General features: G+C 43.1%; 1 protein-coding gene across 1 annotated transcript in view; it reads right to left on the bottom strand.

The window, feature by feature from the left end:
- LOC108928828 (voltage-dependent calcium channel gamma-2 subunit) overlaps positions 1 to 15540 on the bottom strand; it is a 49648-nt gene that overhangs the window by 12244 nt on the left and 21864 nt on the right. Inside the window, exon 2 of the mRNA XM_018742986.2 lies at positions 3323 to 3406. Coding sequence (XP_018598502.1) covers positions 3323 to 3406 — 84 coding nt within the window. The remainder of the gene's footprint in view (positions 1 to 3322; positions 3407 to 15540) is intronic.

Raw genomic sequence — 15540 nt, 5'->3', positions numbered from 1 at the left:
TGGCATGTGGTGAACCCAGACAGTGAACTTTCACCTTAAAATAGTCACCTTTGGCACTACGCCTAGAGCCCGCTGTCAAACTTTACCTGTCCTGCCTTTCCCCGCACACTTACGCAACGGCTCCCGCTTCCTCTAGGCTGGCAACTGCTGTTTCATAAAGCGCTTCCAAATGCACCATGCTGTCTCTCGCCTCATTATGAAAACAGACATAAATCATGCACACAGGGCGAAAACGCGACTGACAGGAAGGGAGCAGGGACGCTGCCTGTATCTGCGTCAGTAAACAAACAAACGCAGGACATGTGAACACAATATAGTTTGAAGGGGGAATATGTTCTGTTGCGCGGAAGGAGCGTTGCTCAGCTGAGCAGCCAAGAGGGTTTGGATTTTCTAAACTGGATCCTTTTGAGGGATGAATAGTATATGAGTTGGGAGAGTTCGCCGGCCCCCGTGTGTGAATGGGGAGACCCGTGCTGGTCCAAGGTCAGTGGATCACAAAGAGCTAACTAGAGGCTACCCTCAAAGTACCCCCAGTCCCCGCTCTGTGTGCCACTCACAGTGTATTGACGTCCAACTTCCACCCAAAAAATGAAGCAGATGGATGGGATGGGGAGAGAATGTTGGGGACTTGACCTATATAAGAGAGCCTGAAGTATTTATGGGAGTGAATGTCCTCATTGGCAAGCCACCGGTAGTCAAAGCCTGCTCCCTTCATCCTTTCACACACATTCAGAGGTACAGGCAATCCCCAAATTACGAACGAGTTCCGTGTCCTCAGTTTGTCTTTAAGTCGGATTTTGATGCAAGTCGGAACAGTTAGGTATGGTGGGTATCTAACGTCAGTTTGTCAAATGTTTGCCTTAGTATATCGTGTACCTTTCTGTGCATAAAAATATTATAGAAACACTTTACATACACTAAAACATCTTTAATGTAACACACACACACACATTTTCAGAACCGCTTGTCCCATACCGGGTCGCGGGGAACCGGAGCCTACCCGGTAACACAGGGCGTAAGGCCGGAGGGGGAGGGGACACACCCAGGACGGGACGCCAGTCCATCGCAAGACACCCCAAGTGGGACTCAAACCCCAGACCCACCGGAGAGCAGGACCCGGTCCAACCCACTGCGCCACCGCGCCCCCCTAATAATAATACAATGTAATAATAATAATAATAATAATAATAAGAATAAGAATACATGTAACTACAGTATTTATAATAGAGAGACATAGAAAGAGATAATAATAAATGTTACTACTGTCATGATGAACAGAGGGCACAGAGGAGGCTGGACCCAAGTGCAGGATTGTTTATTCAGATCAAAGGACTAGATGTGTTCTTATGGTCAGGGACAGGCGAATGGTCAGTCAACTGGAGAACTGAACAGAGGCAAGGATCTGAAATTATGGTTGAGGGACAAGGTGGGCAGTAATTGTCAAAGAGATCTAGAACGGGACTGGGGAATGATGAGGGACAGGACTTGGAAGAGCAAAGCGAGGTAGGTTTGAGCACGCGGGTGGGTTGTCTCAAGTGAGATTCTGCAACCGGAAAGAAGTGTCTTTTGTAGCTGAGCGAGCAAGCAAGACGGACAGTGTGCATGCAAAACATTAAAGAAACTTTGTTTGTTTATCAGGAGGTGCAGTGGCACAGCAGGTTGGACCAGGTCCTACTCTCCAGTGGGTCTGGGGTTCAAGTCCTGCTTAGGGTGCCTTGCAATGGACTTGTGTCCTGTCTTGGGTGTTTCCCCTCCCCCTCTGGCTGTACACCCTGTGTTGCCGGGTAGGCTCCGTGACCCTGTATGGGACAAGCGGTTCGGAAACGCATGTTTGCTTTTCCATTCTTTGTTGGCATTTCACCTTTTTCTGATCGCTTTATTATTTTCACTTTAGTTTCAGTTGTGATCATTTCCCTTGTCTTGGATGCATCATATTTACTCTTTGGTGCCATCGTTAGGAGGGTAAAAACAAAAAAAAAACTAAAGCCAAATACAATAACACACGAGACACTGTTAATGGGAAAAGAGGAAGTCTGTCCTACATCGGGCTCACGCGCCCATGATCCAACGAACCGCTGTAGACACGTAATGTTTTGATTCACATCGCAAAGTAGCGCTGTTTGTTATTACAAAACATTGCATGTACAGTAACTCAAATTTATAATAAAATAAGCTTAATTATGAAGTTTTCATTTCCACTGTTACTTAAAGTTGACCAAAAAAGTAACTTCTGGTCAGTAAAGGGGCGGTTCGTAACTACAGGTTGTACGTAAGTCGAACGTTCGTAACTCGGGAACTGCCTATATATCCGACCACACTTTATCCAGTGCCTCTGCTTTTAGTGTAATCTTTGTTAGAGCCTTTAACGATGTAAATTCTTGCTGCAAGGTACCGCAGTACCAGGCACTTTTTTGGATTTACCAATCCAAAGTGCTAGACCCATTTTACATAAAGTAATTATTACAAAGTAAAAGTTGTCCTGAATGTTTACACTTATTTGCAAAGATTTCTTCCAGACCTTGCTCTATGTATTTGGAATTTTCGTCTCAACAAAGAGGATTTGAATCATGTTTGGAAGTTATTACTGCGCTCAGCCATGCAACAAGGTTTTTAGAAATATTTCAGACTTATCGCTGTGACAAGTATTGCAAGTTTTGCTGCAGAGTGTGCCTTCGATTGATACTTGTTTGCGGAGCAGCTTAGCAGAGAGCGAGAGAAGGAGAAAATCAATGCGCTCTGTTTACTCGGCAAACACTTGAAGATAATATGGTGCTTTATGGGCAGCATTAAAAACAGGAGAAGCAGTAGTCTGAGCTCTGTTAAGGTGCTCACTTTGGGCAGATAAAACTGAACTGTGATAATACAGAATCCAAAAGGGATTCCTTATTTTGGAGTTAGAAGAAACAGTTGCAGATAGCTCTGCTGGCAGTGCTGCGAATTGGAAGGAAGAAGCTAAAGATGATGGGGAAAACCTCTAGTCAGCACATGAATCTTAATCATCTGTTGTTTTGACACCAGATTGAGGCCACTTTGTCCAACGTTTGGTCCGGCTAAGAGACAGCCGGGATGCGATGGAGTGTGTTTGTCTGTGTGGTCCACTTGCGTGGGTGAAAAGTGTAATTTTGAGTCTTAAATGCAGTGAGTACTGGAGTACGAAAGGTGACGCACCCCACCATTCTGGGCGTCAGGAGCTCATCGAAAATAGACATCACCAAGGAACGTGAGATGGACAAACGCTGAGGTACACAGACGCTCCGGTAACCCTCGACCAGAGACACACCAGAAGCTTGACTGTAAGTGGAGCAGCAGCGAGGGAACTCACGTAGGAAGTACTCCGCCGTGTCTGCCTCGTAGTCCGTGTCCTCAGGAAAGTGGTCTATCTGTTTACAGAAACCTTTGAAGTTGCCTGTGGAAGAGAACAGAAAAGCATAGGTTTAGCAAGCCGTGTTCGCTGGCAGACCCCAATTCCAGCATGGCGTTCGTCTTAATGCATACAGTCCAATGCATAAGGGCTCTCAGAGCAGGACAGGATGAGGCTTTGCATCTCCGTGCCGCATTCGCATGGAGAGGCTGTCGGTGGGACTTTTCTGTTGCTGAAACGGTGCACTGCTGTCTCTCGGGGCAGAATTGTGGCAAGAGCTGTCACCTTCCACTTGAATTGCATGAGTTCAAAGGTTGGTAATTCATGGTTTCACTATGAATTACCCAGCTGAGTAAATGGGTGAATCATTGCAAGGAGCTCTGAGTACAAATCTGACATTCTAAGTGACCTTGGACAAAGGCATCAGATTAATAATAATAATAATAATAATAATAATAATAATAATAATTCACCTTTTTGTAGATCACCTTGGACAAAGGTGTCATATTAATAATAATTTGCCCCTTTATTAAACTGGTTCCAGGTGGGCTCAACATATAAAGTGAATTTTCAGGAAAACCCACTGGCTTCCATTTTCGGTGACACAAAGCCAAGTGTTAACAGAATTCCAAACCCATGCCAACGCTCTACGGAAAAGAGAGATGAATTTGATCACAGTGTTGCTAATTTGGCTCAGTTTTGTCCTTGAAGCTGAGCTGAACGGAAACTGTGTCAGATAGCAGTAGAAGCGACACGTCTGTCTTGACTGTGTGCTGCTTGAGTTAGGGAGACATTGGGCAAATGTCCATGAGATCCCTGGTTCATCGCCTTGGATCTGCTCATTATGCTTCCTCATTATTTGAACAGGTGTCTCACGACAACCAGATGTTGCCTTAGACATCTGACAGGGCCACCAGCCATCACCAAATGCACAACTCTGTTTGAGTGACTGATGTGCTTTAAAGGGGAGCATCAAGGACAGAAATGATTGATGCTGGGGTTTGTCACATGGAGTGCCTTTCTAATGTGAAATCAAACCTCTATAGAAGTGTATGTGTGTGTGTTAGGGAGAGGCTTTGATTACAGCACGAGAGAGAAGAAGGTGGTTTTGAAAGCGGTCAATTGATGAGGTTTCAAAAACTGGTCTTCTGTGGACTGACCGAGGACTGCGGAGTTTGGTGTCCAACACACCCCTGCCCCTCCTCTGTAAATTCTGTTGTGTAAACACATTGATGTGATCTTCATGGTCCATGGAGAAAGGGGAGATGCGGAGAGAGGAAGCAATGAGAAGTGTTCTGGCAAGAGACTGAAGTGGGGGAGGGAAAAATTGGGAAGTAGGAGCACTAATAAGCACGATATGTACAAAGATGAAGGGGAAGGAGCGGTGAAAACGAAGAACAGTGTGTACTCTGACTACGCTCCCTCTTCTCCGTGTGCTTAGTACAGATTTTTTTTTTTTTTTAATATCTAAAGTGGGGTGCGGTGGCGCAGTGGGTTGGACTGCAGTCCTACTCTCCGGTGGGTCTGGGGTTCGAGTCTCACTTGGGGTGCCTTGTGACGGACTGGCGTCCCGTCCTGGGTGTGTCCCCTTCCCCCTCCGGCCTTACGCCCTGTGTTGCCGGGTAGGCTCCGGTTCCCCGTGACCCCGTACGGGACAAGCGGTTCTGAAAATGTGTGTGTGTGTGTGTGTATCTAAAGTGACTTAAGTACCCTGCAATCTTCACACATTTATACTAGAGGACTTTTTATGAAGCAATTTAGCACGATTTAACAGTTCCCGCCCTACGATTTTACCCGTCTGCATTTTTTTCCAGCTGTCGTGTTTATTCTGTTCCCTCATTTCCCTCATGCTTCTTAGCGTTTATTACATTTGTGAGCATATGTCTCATACGTCATCATTTGTTATTCTTGCGTTTCGTATGATGCTTCTGTTTTCCGGAAAAGGGCACTTTTGCTACGAAGACCTAGCAGGAGCCCGATCCCCTGTGCCTCACCTCCCTGTCCTTTGGCATGAGCCCTGTTGCTTCTGCATCGTGCATCTGTGTCTTCTCACACTTAGCAAGTTGCCCCACATTAGTCTGCTAAATGTATGATTCATGTGGGTAAATAATGAGCGAGGGTGCTGGGTGCTTGTCCTCTTGGAGAAGAAGTGGGCCGAGTGTTGACTGGGTACTCGGCTCCCCCTCCCCTTCCCTAGCCACTGCAATTAAACAAGGCCTGGGTAATCAGTGATTATGGAGAGAGGCACCAGTGGGGAACCTTGAGTGAAATTAACACACACAAACACACAAACGTATATGCAAATCACTTGGGAGATGGATGTTAATGGCTAATGTAGCTGGATTTCTCTCTGTCTCTCCCACACGCTTACTGACACACACACACACACACACACACACACACACACACACACACACACACACACACACACACACAGCTCCTTAACGTAGAAACATTGATCCATAGACAATTTAATAAAGTGTAGTTGACTGCCTTCATAGCAACTCAGCAGAGTCCAAAAGAGCACCTGGCCGATGTTTAGCCTGTCTTGCTGGCCAGATATGCTGTGTAAGACACTTCTCTCTACTTCACACACTAAACATGTCAAATTTACAGTGGCTCTTGATGGGATTTGCTTGTTCTTTTGAAGGGGTTGCGATCCGTTACCTTCTCCTGCACAATTTTTTTTTCAGATTTGAGGTCCTCTTAAGGATTTCTTTCAAAGCCATGTGTGAATCAGTAGCCTGTAGTTTTTGTTTTTTGCAAGAGGTTTACAGCAGGTATTATGAAAATGATCACAAGGCTGCAGGATACTTCAATGAGAAAGATCACTGCTCTTGTACTGTTGAGAAATTCAGGTCTTTGAATACATACGTGCTTCTATAAATATTCAGTGGTGCAAGAGGAACTTAGATTTTCTGAGCTGCTCCGGGAGAGCTTATAATTTGATGTGCAGAAACTGTTCACAGAAAAGCAGAACAGCCTAAGAGCAAACCATCTGGAGTATTAAGAGTAGAAATACAGTACTGCTGCTCACTGCACGTCCATTAGACAGTGCTGCATCTCAGTGTTGTGATGTACCTGACCTACATGGAACCCTAAATTCCCAACTAAACCACCATGTATCACAGCTCAACAGTGTAATGACCTCTATGGATAATGAACCATTATACATGTTTTCGAAATGTACACATTTTAGCCTATGCTTGTATCCAAACCAGCTGACTTGGCCTTTGAGCAAATTTGCCCTATTTATGGAGGTTCCGTACTCTCCAAGGAGAGGTCCATTAGATTCTTGTTTGACAATGACCCATACCGTACTCCAGCTCTGCCCGCCCTTGAAGCCCGACATCCTCTGGCATCTCTGCTTAGCCTGCAGGCACTTACGCTGTCAGTGCTGCCTATTAAGTAGAGGATTATTCCCTCACAGTTGATCCGTTCTGTCCATGTGGACCCCCCAGAACCCCTTTATGCCCCTTAATACACATCATACTCTCATTGTATTAAAACTTCATCATTGAAAGAAAACAGGCTTCTAATTTGTCCTTTGTACATTCTGAGCTGTGTGAAACTACGCAAAGCATTTAACTCTTTTCTGCTGTACTACTTGGCAAGCCTCTCTGAAGCAGGGATGTCCTTGCACCAATCTAATACACACACACTTTCTGAACCGCTTGTCCCATGTGGGGTCACAGGGAACCGGAGCCTACCTGGCAACACAGGGCGTAAGGCCAGAGGGAGAGGGGACACACCCAGGACAGGACACCAGTCCATCGCAAGGCACCCCAAGCGGGACTCGAACTCTAGACCCACTGGAGAGCAGGACCCGGTCCAACCCACTGCACCACCGCAATCTAATATATTCAAACCTTTTAAATTTATACACTGAAATACATTTAAATGTGTGAGATTAAGCTGAGAAGATGGACCCCAGCTGGAAACTGGATTTAAGGTGACATTTTACACTCGATTTGAGGAGCACAGATGACCAGGAAGCATCTCTGCAAATACAGGTGTTCCTTTTCCTAAAAAATCACGTAACAAACTGTCAGCTCTCGCTCATGTGAAACATTACAATAACACGTATTTCATTGTACCATGGGTATGTTGAGCATCACAAGGTAAGCAGTACCCTCACACGATGAGTGGCCTCTTCTGCATGTGTCAGCTGTCAAACAGGTATAAATGTAGAGTCCATACCATCTGTAATAATAATAAGCCCTAACGCAAAACAGTTAGAAAAAATGTGCTGAATGTTCAGAAGACAAAAAAAGGAAAGGGTTAGCTGGATAAAAGATAGAGAAAACACTGAGTTTTATTGAAATACAGTCATTATAAATGACTCTGTGGTTTGATTTGCTATTCTTTTATCGGAAGTGACTCGGAAGAGTTATACTCACAATAAATGATTTGCCTGATTAGGAAGTGCTTTAATAATAATTGTTATTATTTACACTTAGCTGACGTTTTTTCTCCAAAACAACTTATGTTGTTAACATACTTTACAATTATTTAGCCATTATACAGCCAGGTGATTTTACCTGAGAAATTTCAGGGTAGGTACCTTGCTGAAGAGTATTATAACTAGCAATGAGATTTGAACTTGAAAGCTTTGGGCCTAAAGGCAGTAGCTCTCACCACAACACTACCAGATAGCTCCCTAGAATGCTGTGGGTCTAAATTCCACTCTTGCCACTGCTGTATTGCCCTTGAACAATGAGTTATATTTACCTGGCACTTTTCTCCAAAGCAACTTACAATGTTAAGCTACTTCATAATTAGCTACCCATTTATACAGCTGGATAGTTTTACTGGAGCAATTTTAGGGTAAGTACCTTGCACAAGGGTACAGCTGGAGGAGAGACTCAAACCTATAACCTTCAGGTCTGAAGGTAGTAGCTCTAACTACTATGCTATCAGCATTATTGTTATGTGTTTTTTTTATATAGGCATTCAAAATCAACTCAGTAAAGAAGTATGAGTTACAAATCTAAAGCAATTTAACGTAAATACTGTAGCAGCTTTTAAAAAGTTGTGGAATTTAAAGAGCAATAAAATAAAACAGCAAAATCAAAAAAGCAGGATTTTAAAATTTAGAGCAATAAAACAACAGCATAATCCAGTTATTATTAATAACCCCAATTTGGCAGTCCAGAGTCTATCTGGGAAGTGCAGGGTGCAAAGCTGGAACCCCCCCTTGGTAGACATGAAACCAGTTGATCACAGGGCAGTCACCCAGACTCATCCACTTACATTTAGAACACTTTAGAATCACCAATTCCTCTGAAACATACTTTTGGGCTGTGGGAGGAAACTGAAGCACCCGGAGGAAATATACATAAATATAAGGAGAACGTACAAACTCCACACTGACTGAATGGCTCAAAACCCACGGACCAAAAGGTAAGATAAAATACCTTACTAAATAATAGTAAGACAATTCATGATAGGAAAGAGGATGAACGATCACATAAATGTGTTATATAAAAGCATTTTGAACATGTGGGTCTGAAGTCTGCAATTAAAGATGTCCAGAGCAGTTCTGATATTCTGAGCTTGGTTTTGAATTAGATTTTCTCTATGTTTAAAAGCTAAGGCAGGAATTTTGTATGTCTGGTGAAAAACGATAAAACTCCTTTGGCTTAGGAAGGTATTATCAATTTTTTTTTTTTTTTTTTTGCAGTTTAAATTAGCAGTACTGAATAGCTTATTTATTATTTTTAGCAAGAATGCTCTTTACAAGGATAAGCGAATTAGTCTTGTTACGTGAGGGGAGCCTGTATTAAAATAATCACCTGACTGGAAATGTGGAAGCATTCACATCTTCTGCAGGGTTCAGGAAAAGTCACCTGTTGAACATGATGAATGTAGAAACATTCATTTCATTTACTCTCTACAACATAGTTTTTAACCCCCCTGTGACAACTGCTGAAGGCCGGACTCAGAATAACTCACAATGTAATGTTGACTCTGTAATATCAGTTGACTTTATCCAAAATTACTATGTAATTTTTTTTTTTTTTTTTTTTGCTTTTTTCCTACACTTCTTGTGTCTTTAGTATTTTCCTCCTACTGATGGTCCTGTCCAAAGCTGTGACTAGCGACCAACATTATACTCCCTGAGCACAAGTCAGAGTGAATTGTTTAAACAGCCCCTTGGAAAACACTTCAATTAGCGTGCTGAAAGATTAATGTGACACTTAACCACTACAAACTCTTCTTTCCTTTTACGGGGACATGTGAAGTCAGCTCAGCAGTAAATGTTTTATAATGATGACTTTTCTTTGTGAGGCCATTCAACAAGCCTTGAGAGACATGGAGGGTAAGCAGGACTGAGACAGGAGCTTTCCTGTTACTTTTGTGCAGGATGTATCCCTGATGAAACGAATATTAGGATGGGAAACTCTTTAAGCCAGCTGGTAAGAGACATCTCACTGAGCTGGTGTTTCCAGTAACACAAACGGACAAATTAAAAGCATTCAGTGATGGGATGATCATGCTCTCGCTCCCTACTGGTCTAAATCACCAGTGCTGTGTTGTAGTGAAGAAACTGTAAGTGAAATGATTCCAGCTCATGTCATGCAGAAGTTCTCCTGTTCTAGCTTTGAAGAAGGTGTCCCTGATTTTTTCCAAGAAAGATGCAGATTTTAGCTGGAGAGAGTCTAAAATTTGAAGTTGAGTTTGAAAGAAGTGGATGCAGGTAGTAGTCATGGTGCCTGGCCTCTATCCCCCAGTTGACCCCTGCCCTGCCTTCACTGGCCTCTCCCCCGTGTTGCCTTGTTATGAAGAGCATGATTATAATGGGGCCGTCTGAGGGGAAAATCAATGGGGAACTGTTGATCTGCAGCCATGTGCTGAGCTGGACAGTTATTCGGCCCTGGCTTCTGATATTAATCTGCTCCTAGTCAAACCGCCTGCTGCTCAGCATTCACCATGTTCTCCTCGTGGGCCTCTTCTTCATAATTAAGTGCTTTCAAGGCAAAATATATCTACCTATTAAGTACGCTTTTATTCTAACAACTTTAACGGATAGTTTTTTTTCCTGCATTTAAGCATTTATAACCTGGAAGTCTACTGCAGCAATTCGGGTTTTAAGAGACTACTTCAGAATTCCAACATGTTTTTCCCAATGTGATTTTTTATCCTGGAATCTTTTGTCCTAAATGTCCATTTAGCTCCTACATGACCGTTACATTACATACGTTATTTATAACTTGCTGTTGAAACAGAAGCGTTTGTTGTACAACACAATTTAAACAGCCTTTAATAGCTGGCATGGGATGCACTTTATATGTTGTTATATCTGAAATTGCAAACATGGTTTACATACCTCTAACCTGCAGCCAAGTGTGAGATATGCAACACTGTGGTTTGGCTTGTTGGCAAATGTAGACTTTGGCACAGAGGAAAAAAATCTTAGTCTGTGTATGCAGGACTTTGTGGTCTCTAATCTGCTCGATAATTGGACTACAGACATTCATTAAAGTAAGGACCCAGCTGGGTGAACATGAGTGTATAAGTCTACTGGGGTGGCTGAGAAAGAATAGGACAAATTAGGGCAAAAACTGATTTTATTTTATTGTGGTCTTTCGAGCTTATGCTTTTTCTCCACAAAATTTCCAGTCATGGAAGAAGATTGATGAAGGATTATTAAAGATCATCTGGAGTATTCAGTTATAACCCCTCTTCTTTTCAACTTTAAATATCAGCAATTATCACCCTAATTAATGTAGTGGTACACCGCTCTGAGTCTTGTTCTCATGTGAGCGTGAATCAAAATCTTCACTCTTAGAAGCATCACGCTGGAAGGAACAAGATCTTTTCATGATGTAGTGAGCCATATTATTGTGCACTGGGGCATGATGACAAAATAAGACATAGGTTTCTATAAATCGGGGTCTGGATTTTTATAAAGTGAGACCTGTAAGAGGAGCATAAAGAAGTTTGAGAATGGGGTTTTCATGCAGTAAGGCATATGTTACATCATGTGGAAATGCTTTATTATGAAGCTTGAAGTATAACCAACTGGGCCTTGTGCGGCTGTCAAAATATATCAAAGACTGCTTGTCTACAGAATTTCCTACATCCTTTGGCCAACTGAAGAACGACAGAGAACTGTTCAAGAGGCTAAGGGTCATCAGCAGCAACACTGCAGTGATGAATTTGCTCTTAAACCTAACAGCGGCTGCACGCAGGAAAAGGGGGGGTAACCGTAAGGATTTAGAATGGGGTCAATAACTTGACTTAAGAGCGACAAGACTGCAGCAGATGATATAGACTAAAGACAAATTTCAGTTTTCAGTGGGGAGCAGAACTACTGCAAACCAGGCAAGAAGCCTTTGAGAATGTCTATAATTGAAGGCTAGCCATTGCAGTGAAGTCAGAAGATCCTGTAGCCATACTGATGCTCTGAGGTCAGCGCTTACCCTCTATAACCAAGACAGTTGCCTGAAGTGTAAAACAATATGTTCCACTCTAAGTCATTGAATGTCCAACCTATTTCAGTCTCAGCACCTCACTGCTGGCCGTTCCTCTCAGACTAGTCTGTCTTCTCACAGCACGACTCTTCTCTTGAAAAATCAGTCAACACTAACTGAGTGTATGGACCATCTCCAGACAAAGTATTTCGTTCACTTGATTCTCCACTGTCCTCGCTAAAATTAATGGAATATATGCATACCTTAATCAGCTTCTGTTAGGCTCTTGACTGTCATCGATCTACTCGTCATAAACCTTTGCAACACAAAAAACGTTCCTCATGGGCTTACTCAAATATATGGATGCTAAGGCTCATGCTCTCATTTACTTAATAACAACATCACATTTTTAATGGCAACCACTTGCTACCTCCTTGTGTTAGCTTGCACTAAAAAACAGAGGCAGATCTGATTACAAGATGAAAACATGTTGTCATAAAATCCCATACAGCTCAACACATCTTGCTTCTACATTATCAGTGTTACCTCTTGTCAAGCATGCAGACAGCGACTCTAATGACAGCACTAATTTTATTTTATTAATCACAACACCGGTGTAATAACGGATGCCGTGGAGTGCGCTGGAGTGGAGCAGCAGGTGCAGTCAGTGATCATGTTGTTTTGGCCTTCATCTCAGGCTGCCAGCAGTGACATGTATGAAGAAAGGTAGAGCGCATTCCCAATCAGCCACAACTCTGTGTGTGTTTTTCACTTATTTTTTTCCTGTAGCTTTAAGCATCCTGAATGAACTAGATAACATCAAGGAAACCACAACTTTGCTGTTCAGGAAAGACTGCAAACTTGAGTAGTTACACACTTGTACAGCAGCTGCTCTCTCTCCTACCCTCCCTCCTTGAAATGCCAAAAAACAGCAGTGAGTACAGGAGTATGTTATATCACCCAGGTTGACTTTATTGAAGATGTTTAGGTAATGTAGGAAGAGGGTGGGTTGGGGGCACACATTGTTCTCTGTTCCGGTGTCAACTCATTGCAAAAAAAAAAAAACATGTTTTTTCCCACAAAAAGGGGGTGCAGTGGTGCAGTGGGCTTGGCTGGGTCCCGCTCTCGGCCTGCTCTCTGGGTCGCGGTGTCTGTGTGGGTTTCCTCTGCGTACTCTGGTTTCCTCCCACAGTCCAAAGACATGCCGTTCAGGTTCACCCATAGTGTGTGAGTGACAGAGAGAGTGTGTTCCACTGATGTATGAATGAGTGACCCAATGTAAGTTGTATATCTAGCGGTCTAAGTCACCTTAGTGAATAAGGTGTGTGGGCTGATAACACTACATAGAGTTCATTGGAAGTCGCTTTGGACAAAAGCCTCTGCTAAATAAATAAATGTAAATAGCACCTGATAGCTGCTGTTTTGTTACTGTCACGCTAGCAGGTCCGATCCTGTGACCTTTGCAATCACGCTATCAACGTGTGCAATATTGACCATGTGACAACCGCATATGCTCACATACCACATCAAGCCCAGTTCCTGTGGTTCACCTTGAACAAGTGGAGATTTAACACCAGTACCGAAGACTGTCATGCATCATTAATGAGGGTGTGAGAGAGCTCAACACTCATCACATACCCTGCCTTACAGAGCCGGAGGAGACTGAGCCATGAAACACTAAGATACTCTTGACATAACATTCAAGAACATTGCCTTCAGTGACATCAAACTATGGGTAAAAATGTTACCATGATACTGCTTCAAAATATAAATGTTTTAATATACCATAAAAAAACACAAAGAGAAAGGAAAGCACCCAATACCAATGAAAACCAAAAGAGGATATTAAATTAGCAGAATACCCGGTCCTTCTTTTCATCTCTGTACAACTCTTGAGGTTCAATGAGTTCATCTGAGCTACTGGATGGTACCTGAACTTGAGAAGATGAAGTTGCATGCCATTGTAAGTAGCAAGACATGAAACTTCCTGGAAAACTGAGTCATCTGTCAGATGCAGCAGTGCTCCTCTTGTGTGAGGTCACGCTACACGTTTCGGAAGGCTGAGGTCAATGATTGCAAAAGAAGGCCATGTTCTCCCACTCCCCCATTCCTGTCACAGGAAACTCAGGATCAAATCACTGCGTGCAAACGGTGGGCTCCATTTGAAGAATGTGTCCAGGCATTGATTCCACAATGCACTAACTGAGTGTTATCAACTCACTGTGCATTCTGTACTCTACACTAGAGAAGATTTGCATTTCCCGGCGATCTCTATTATTTATCTGCTGTCATCCATACAGTATTGTTGCAGATGTTTAAATTCTCTAAGCACATCCTGAAAACAAATATTTGGGCCACATTAGCGTCAAAGAAACATCATGCGAACATTAAAAGATCAGGCTATGAAAAGTGTGAAGAGCTGAACAGCTGATTCACAATGAGGGGATTTAGTATAATAGCTGAGCCAAGGCATTTTCCACCAAGCGTTCATGTAATGCTGTTTACTTCCATTTTATTCGCTCCTCCATGTGACCACAGCCTCCAGCTATTGTTCCGTCCTACTTAAGACAGAAACCTTTTATGTTGGCCCCGATTCCATTCTCACCTTCACAATACGAGCACAGCCTCCAGGTTGAGTTCTGCAAGCCAATGTATAGAGGTTAAGGACAGGGGAGTGGCTGTCGCATTTGGGGACAGTTTTAAAAATGGCCTGAGGTGGGAACTGGGTATTCTGTTTCCAGGTATTTGTGTTAACTGAGAGAACACACCCGCAGGGACTTTACTCTGGTACTGTTTGCTGATAAAGTAACTGACGTCATGTGACGTATGTGAAGTCTGTTTTGGACACACAACCATCACTGGACCACACAAAGCGTGCCACACTACACCACACTACAGGGCGGGGAGAGGATCATTGCACTCCGGTATGTCTGTCTCACCGCGGTATGATCATTGCACCCCGGTACGTCTGCCTCACCACAGTATGCTGCATTTGCTCGTTTGTAAAGCAAATCTCTAATTAACCAACTGCAGTCCCTGCAAAGGTCTGGCTCGCCATGGAAGCACTGATTTGATTTACGGCACCGTTGTGTTTCGGGACACCACCTGCATGACAGCTTTGCTCTGCGTGGGACCTCCTTGCCACACACACTCATACTTTTGATTACATAACATTCCAGACATGTCTTGTTCACACTCACAATATTTCTCAGTATTTACTATTTTTGAAAGAAAAAAAAATCACCGCACAAGGTGAGCAAAATGTGACAATAGGCATTTTTAAATTTTGTAAGCTTCAGATGCATATACCATGATGCATAGAAAAAAACTGAAGAGTAGCACAACATATATATGTTTCTATATATAAAATCTGTATGTTATATAAGAGGGGGGTGAGGGTGGTGCAGTGGGTTGGACCAGGTCCTGGTGGGTCTGGGGTTCGAGTCCTGCTTGGGGTGCTTTGCAACAGACTGGTGTCCCGTCCTGGGTGTGTCCCCTCTCCGTCCAGCCTTACGCCCTGTGTTGCTGGGTTAAGTTCTGGCTCCCCGTGACCCCATATGGGACAAGCGGTTTCAGACTGTGTGTGTACAACAAAAGAACCAAGTACCAATCCAGTTTAAGTACTTTCATTTTAACTCATGCATGTTGCTGAATGGAAATACATTTATTTCACACAGTATATTAATATGGAACATTTTAATTTGGTACAGAACTATATTGTTGCACTTTATTGTATTAATGCTACACAGAAAATGTAAAACA

This window comes from Scleropages formosus, chromosome 3 (genome assembly GCF_900964775.1).
Source record: "Scleropages formosus chromosome 3, fSclFor1.1, whole genome shotgun sequence".
NCBI classification, from domain to species: domain Eukaryota; kingdom Metazoa; phylum Chordata; class Actinopteri; order Osteoglossiformes; family Osteoglossidae; genus Scleropages; species Scleropages formosus.
Note: the sequence above shows the minus strand (reverse complement) of the source record. Positions and strands in the feature narration are given on the sequence as shown.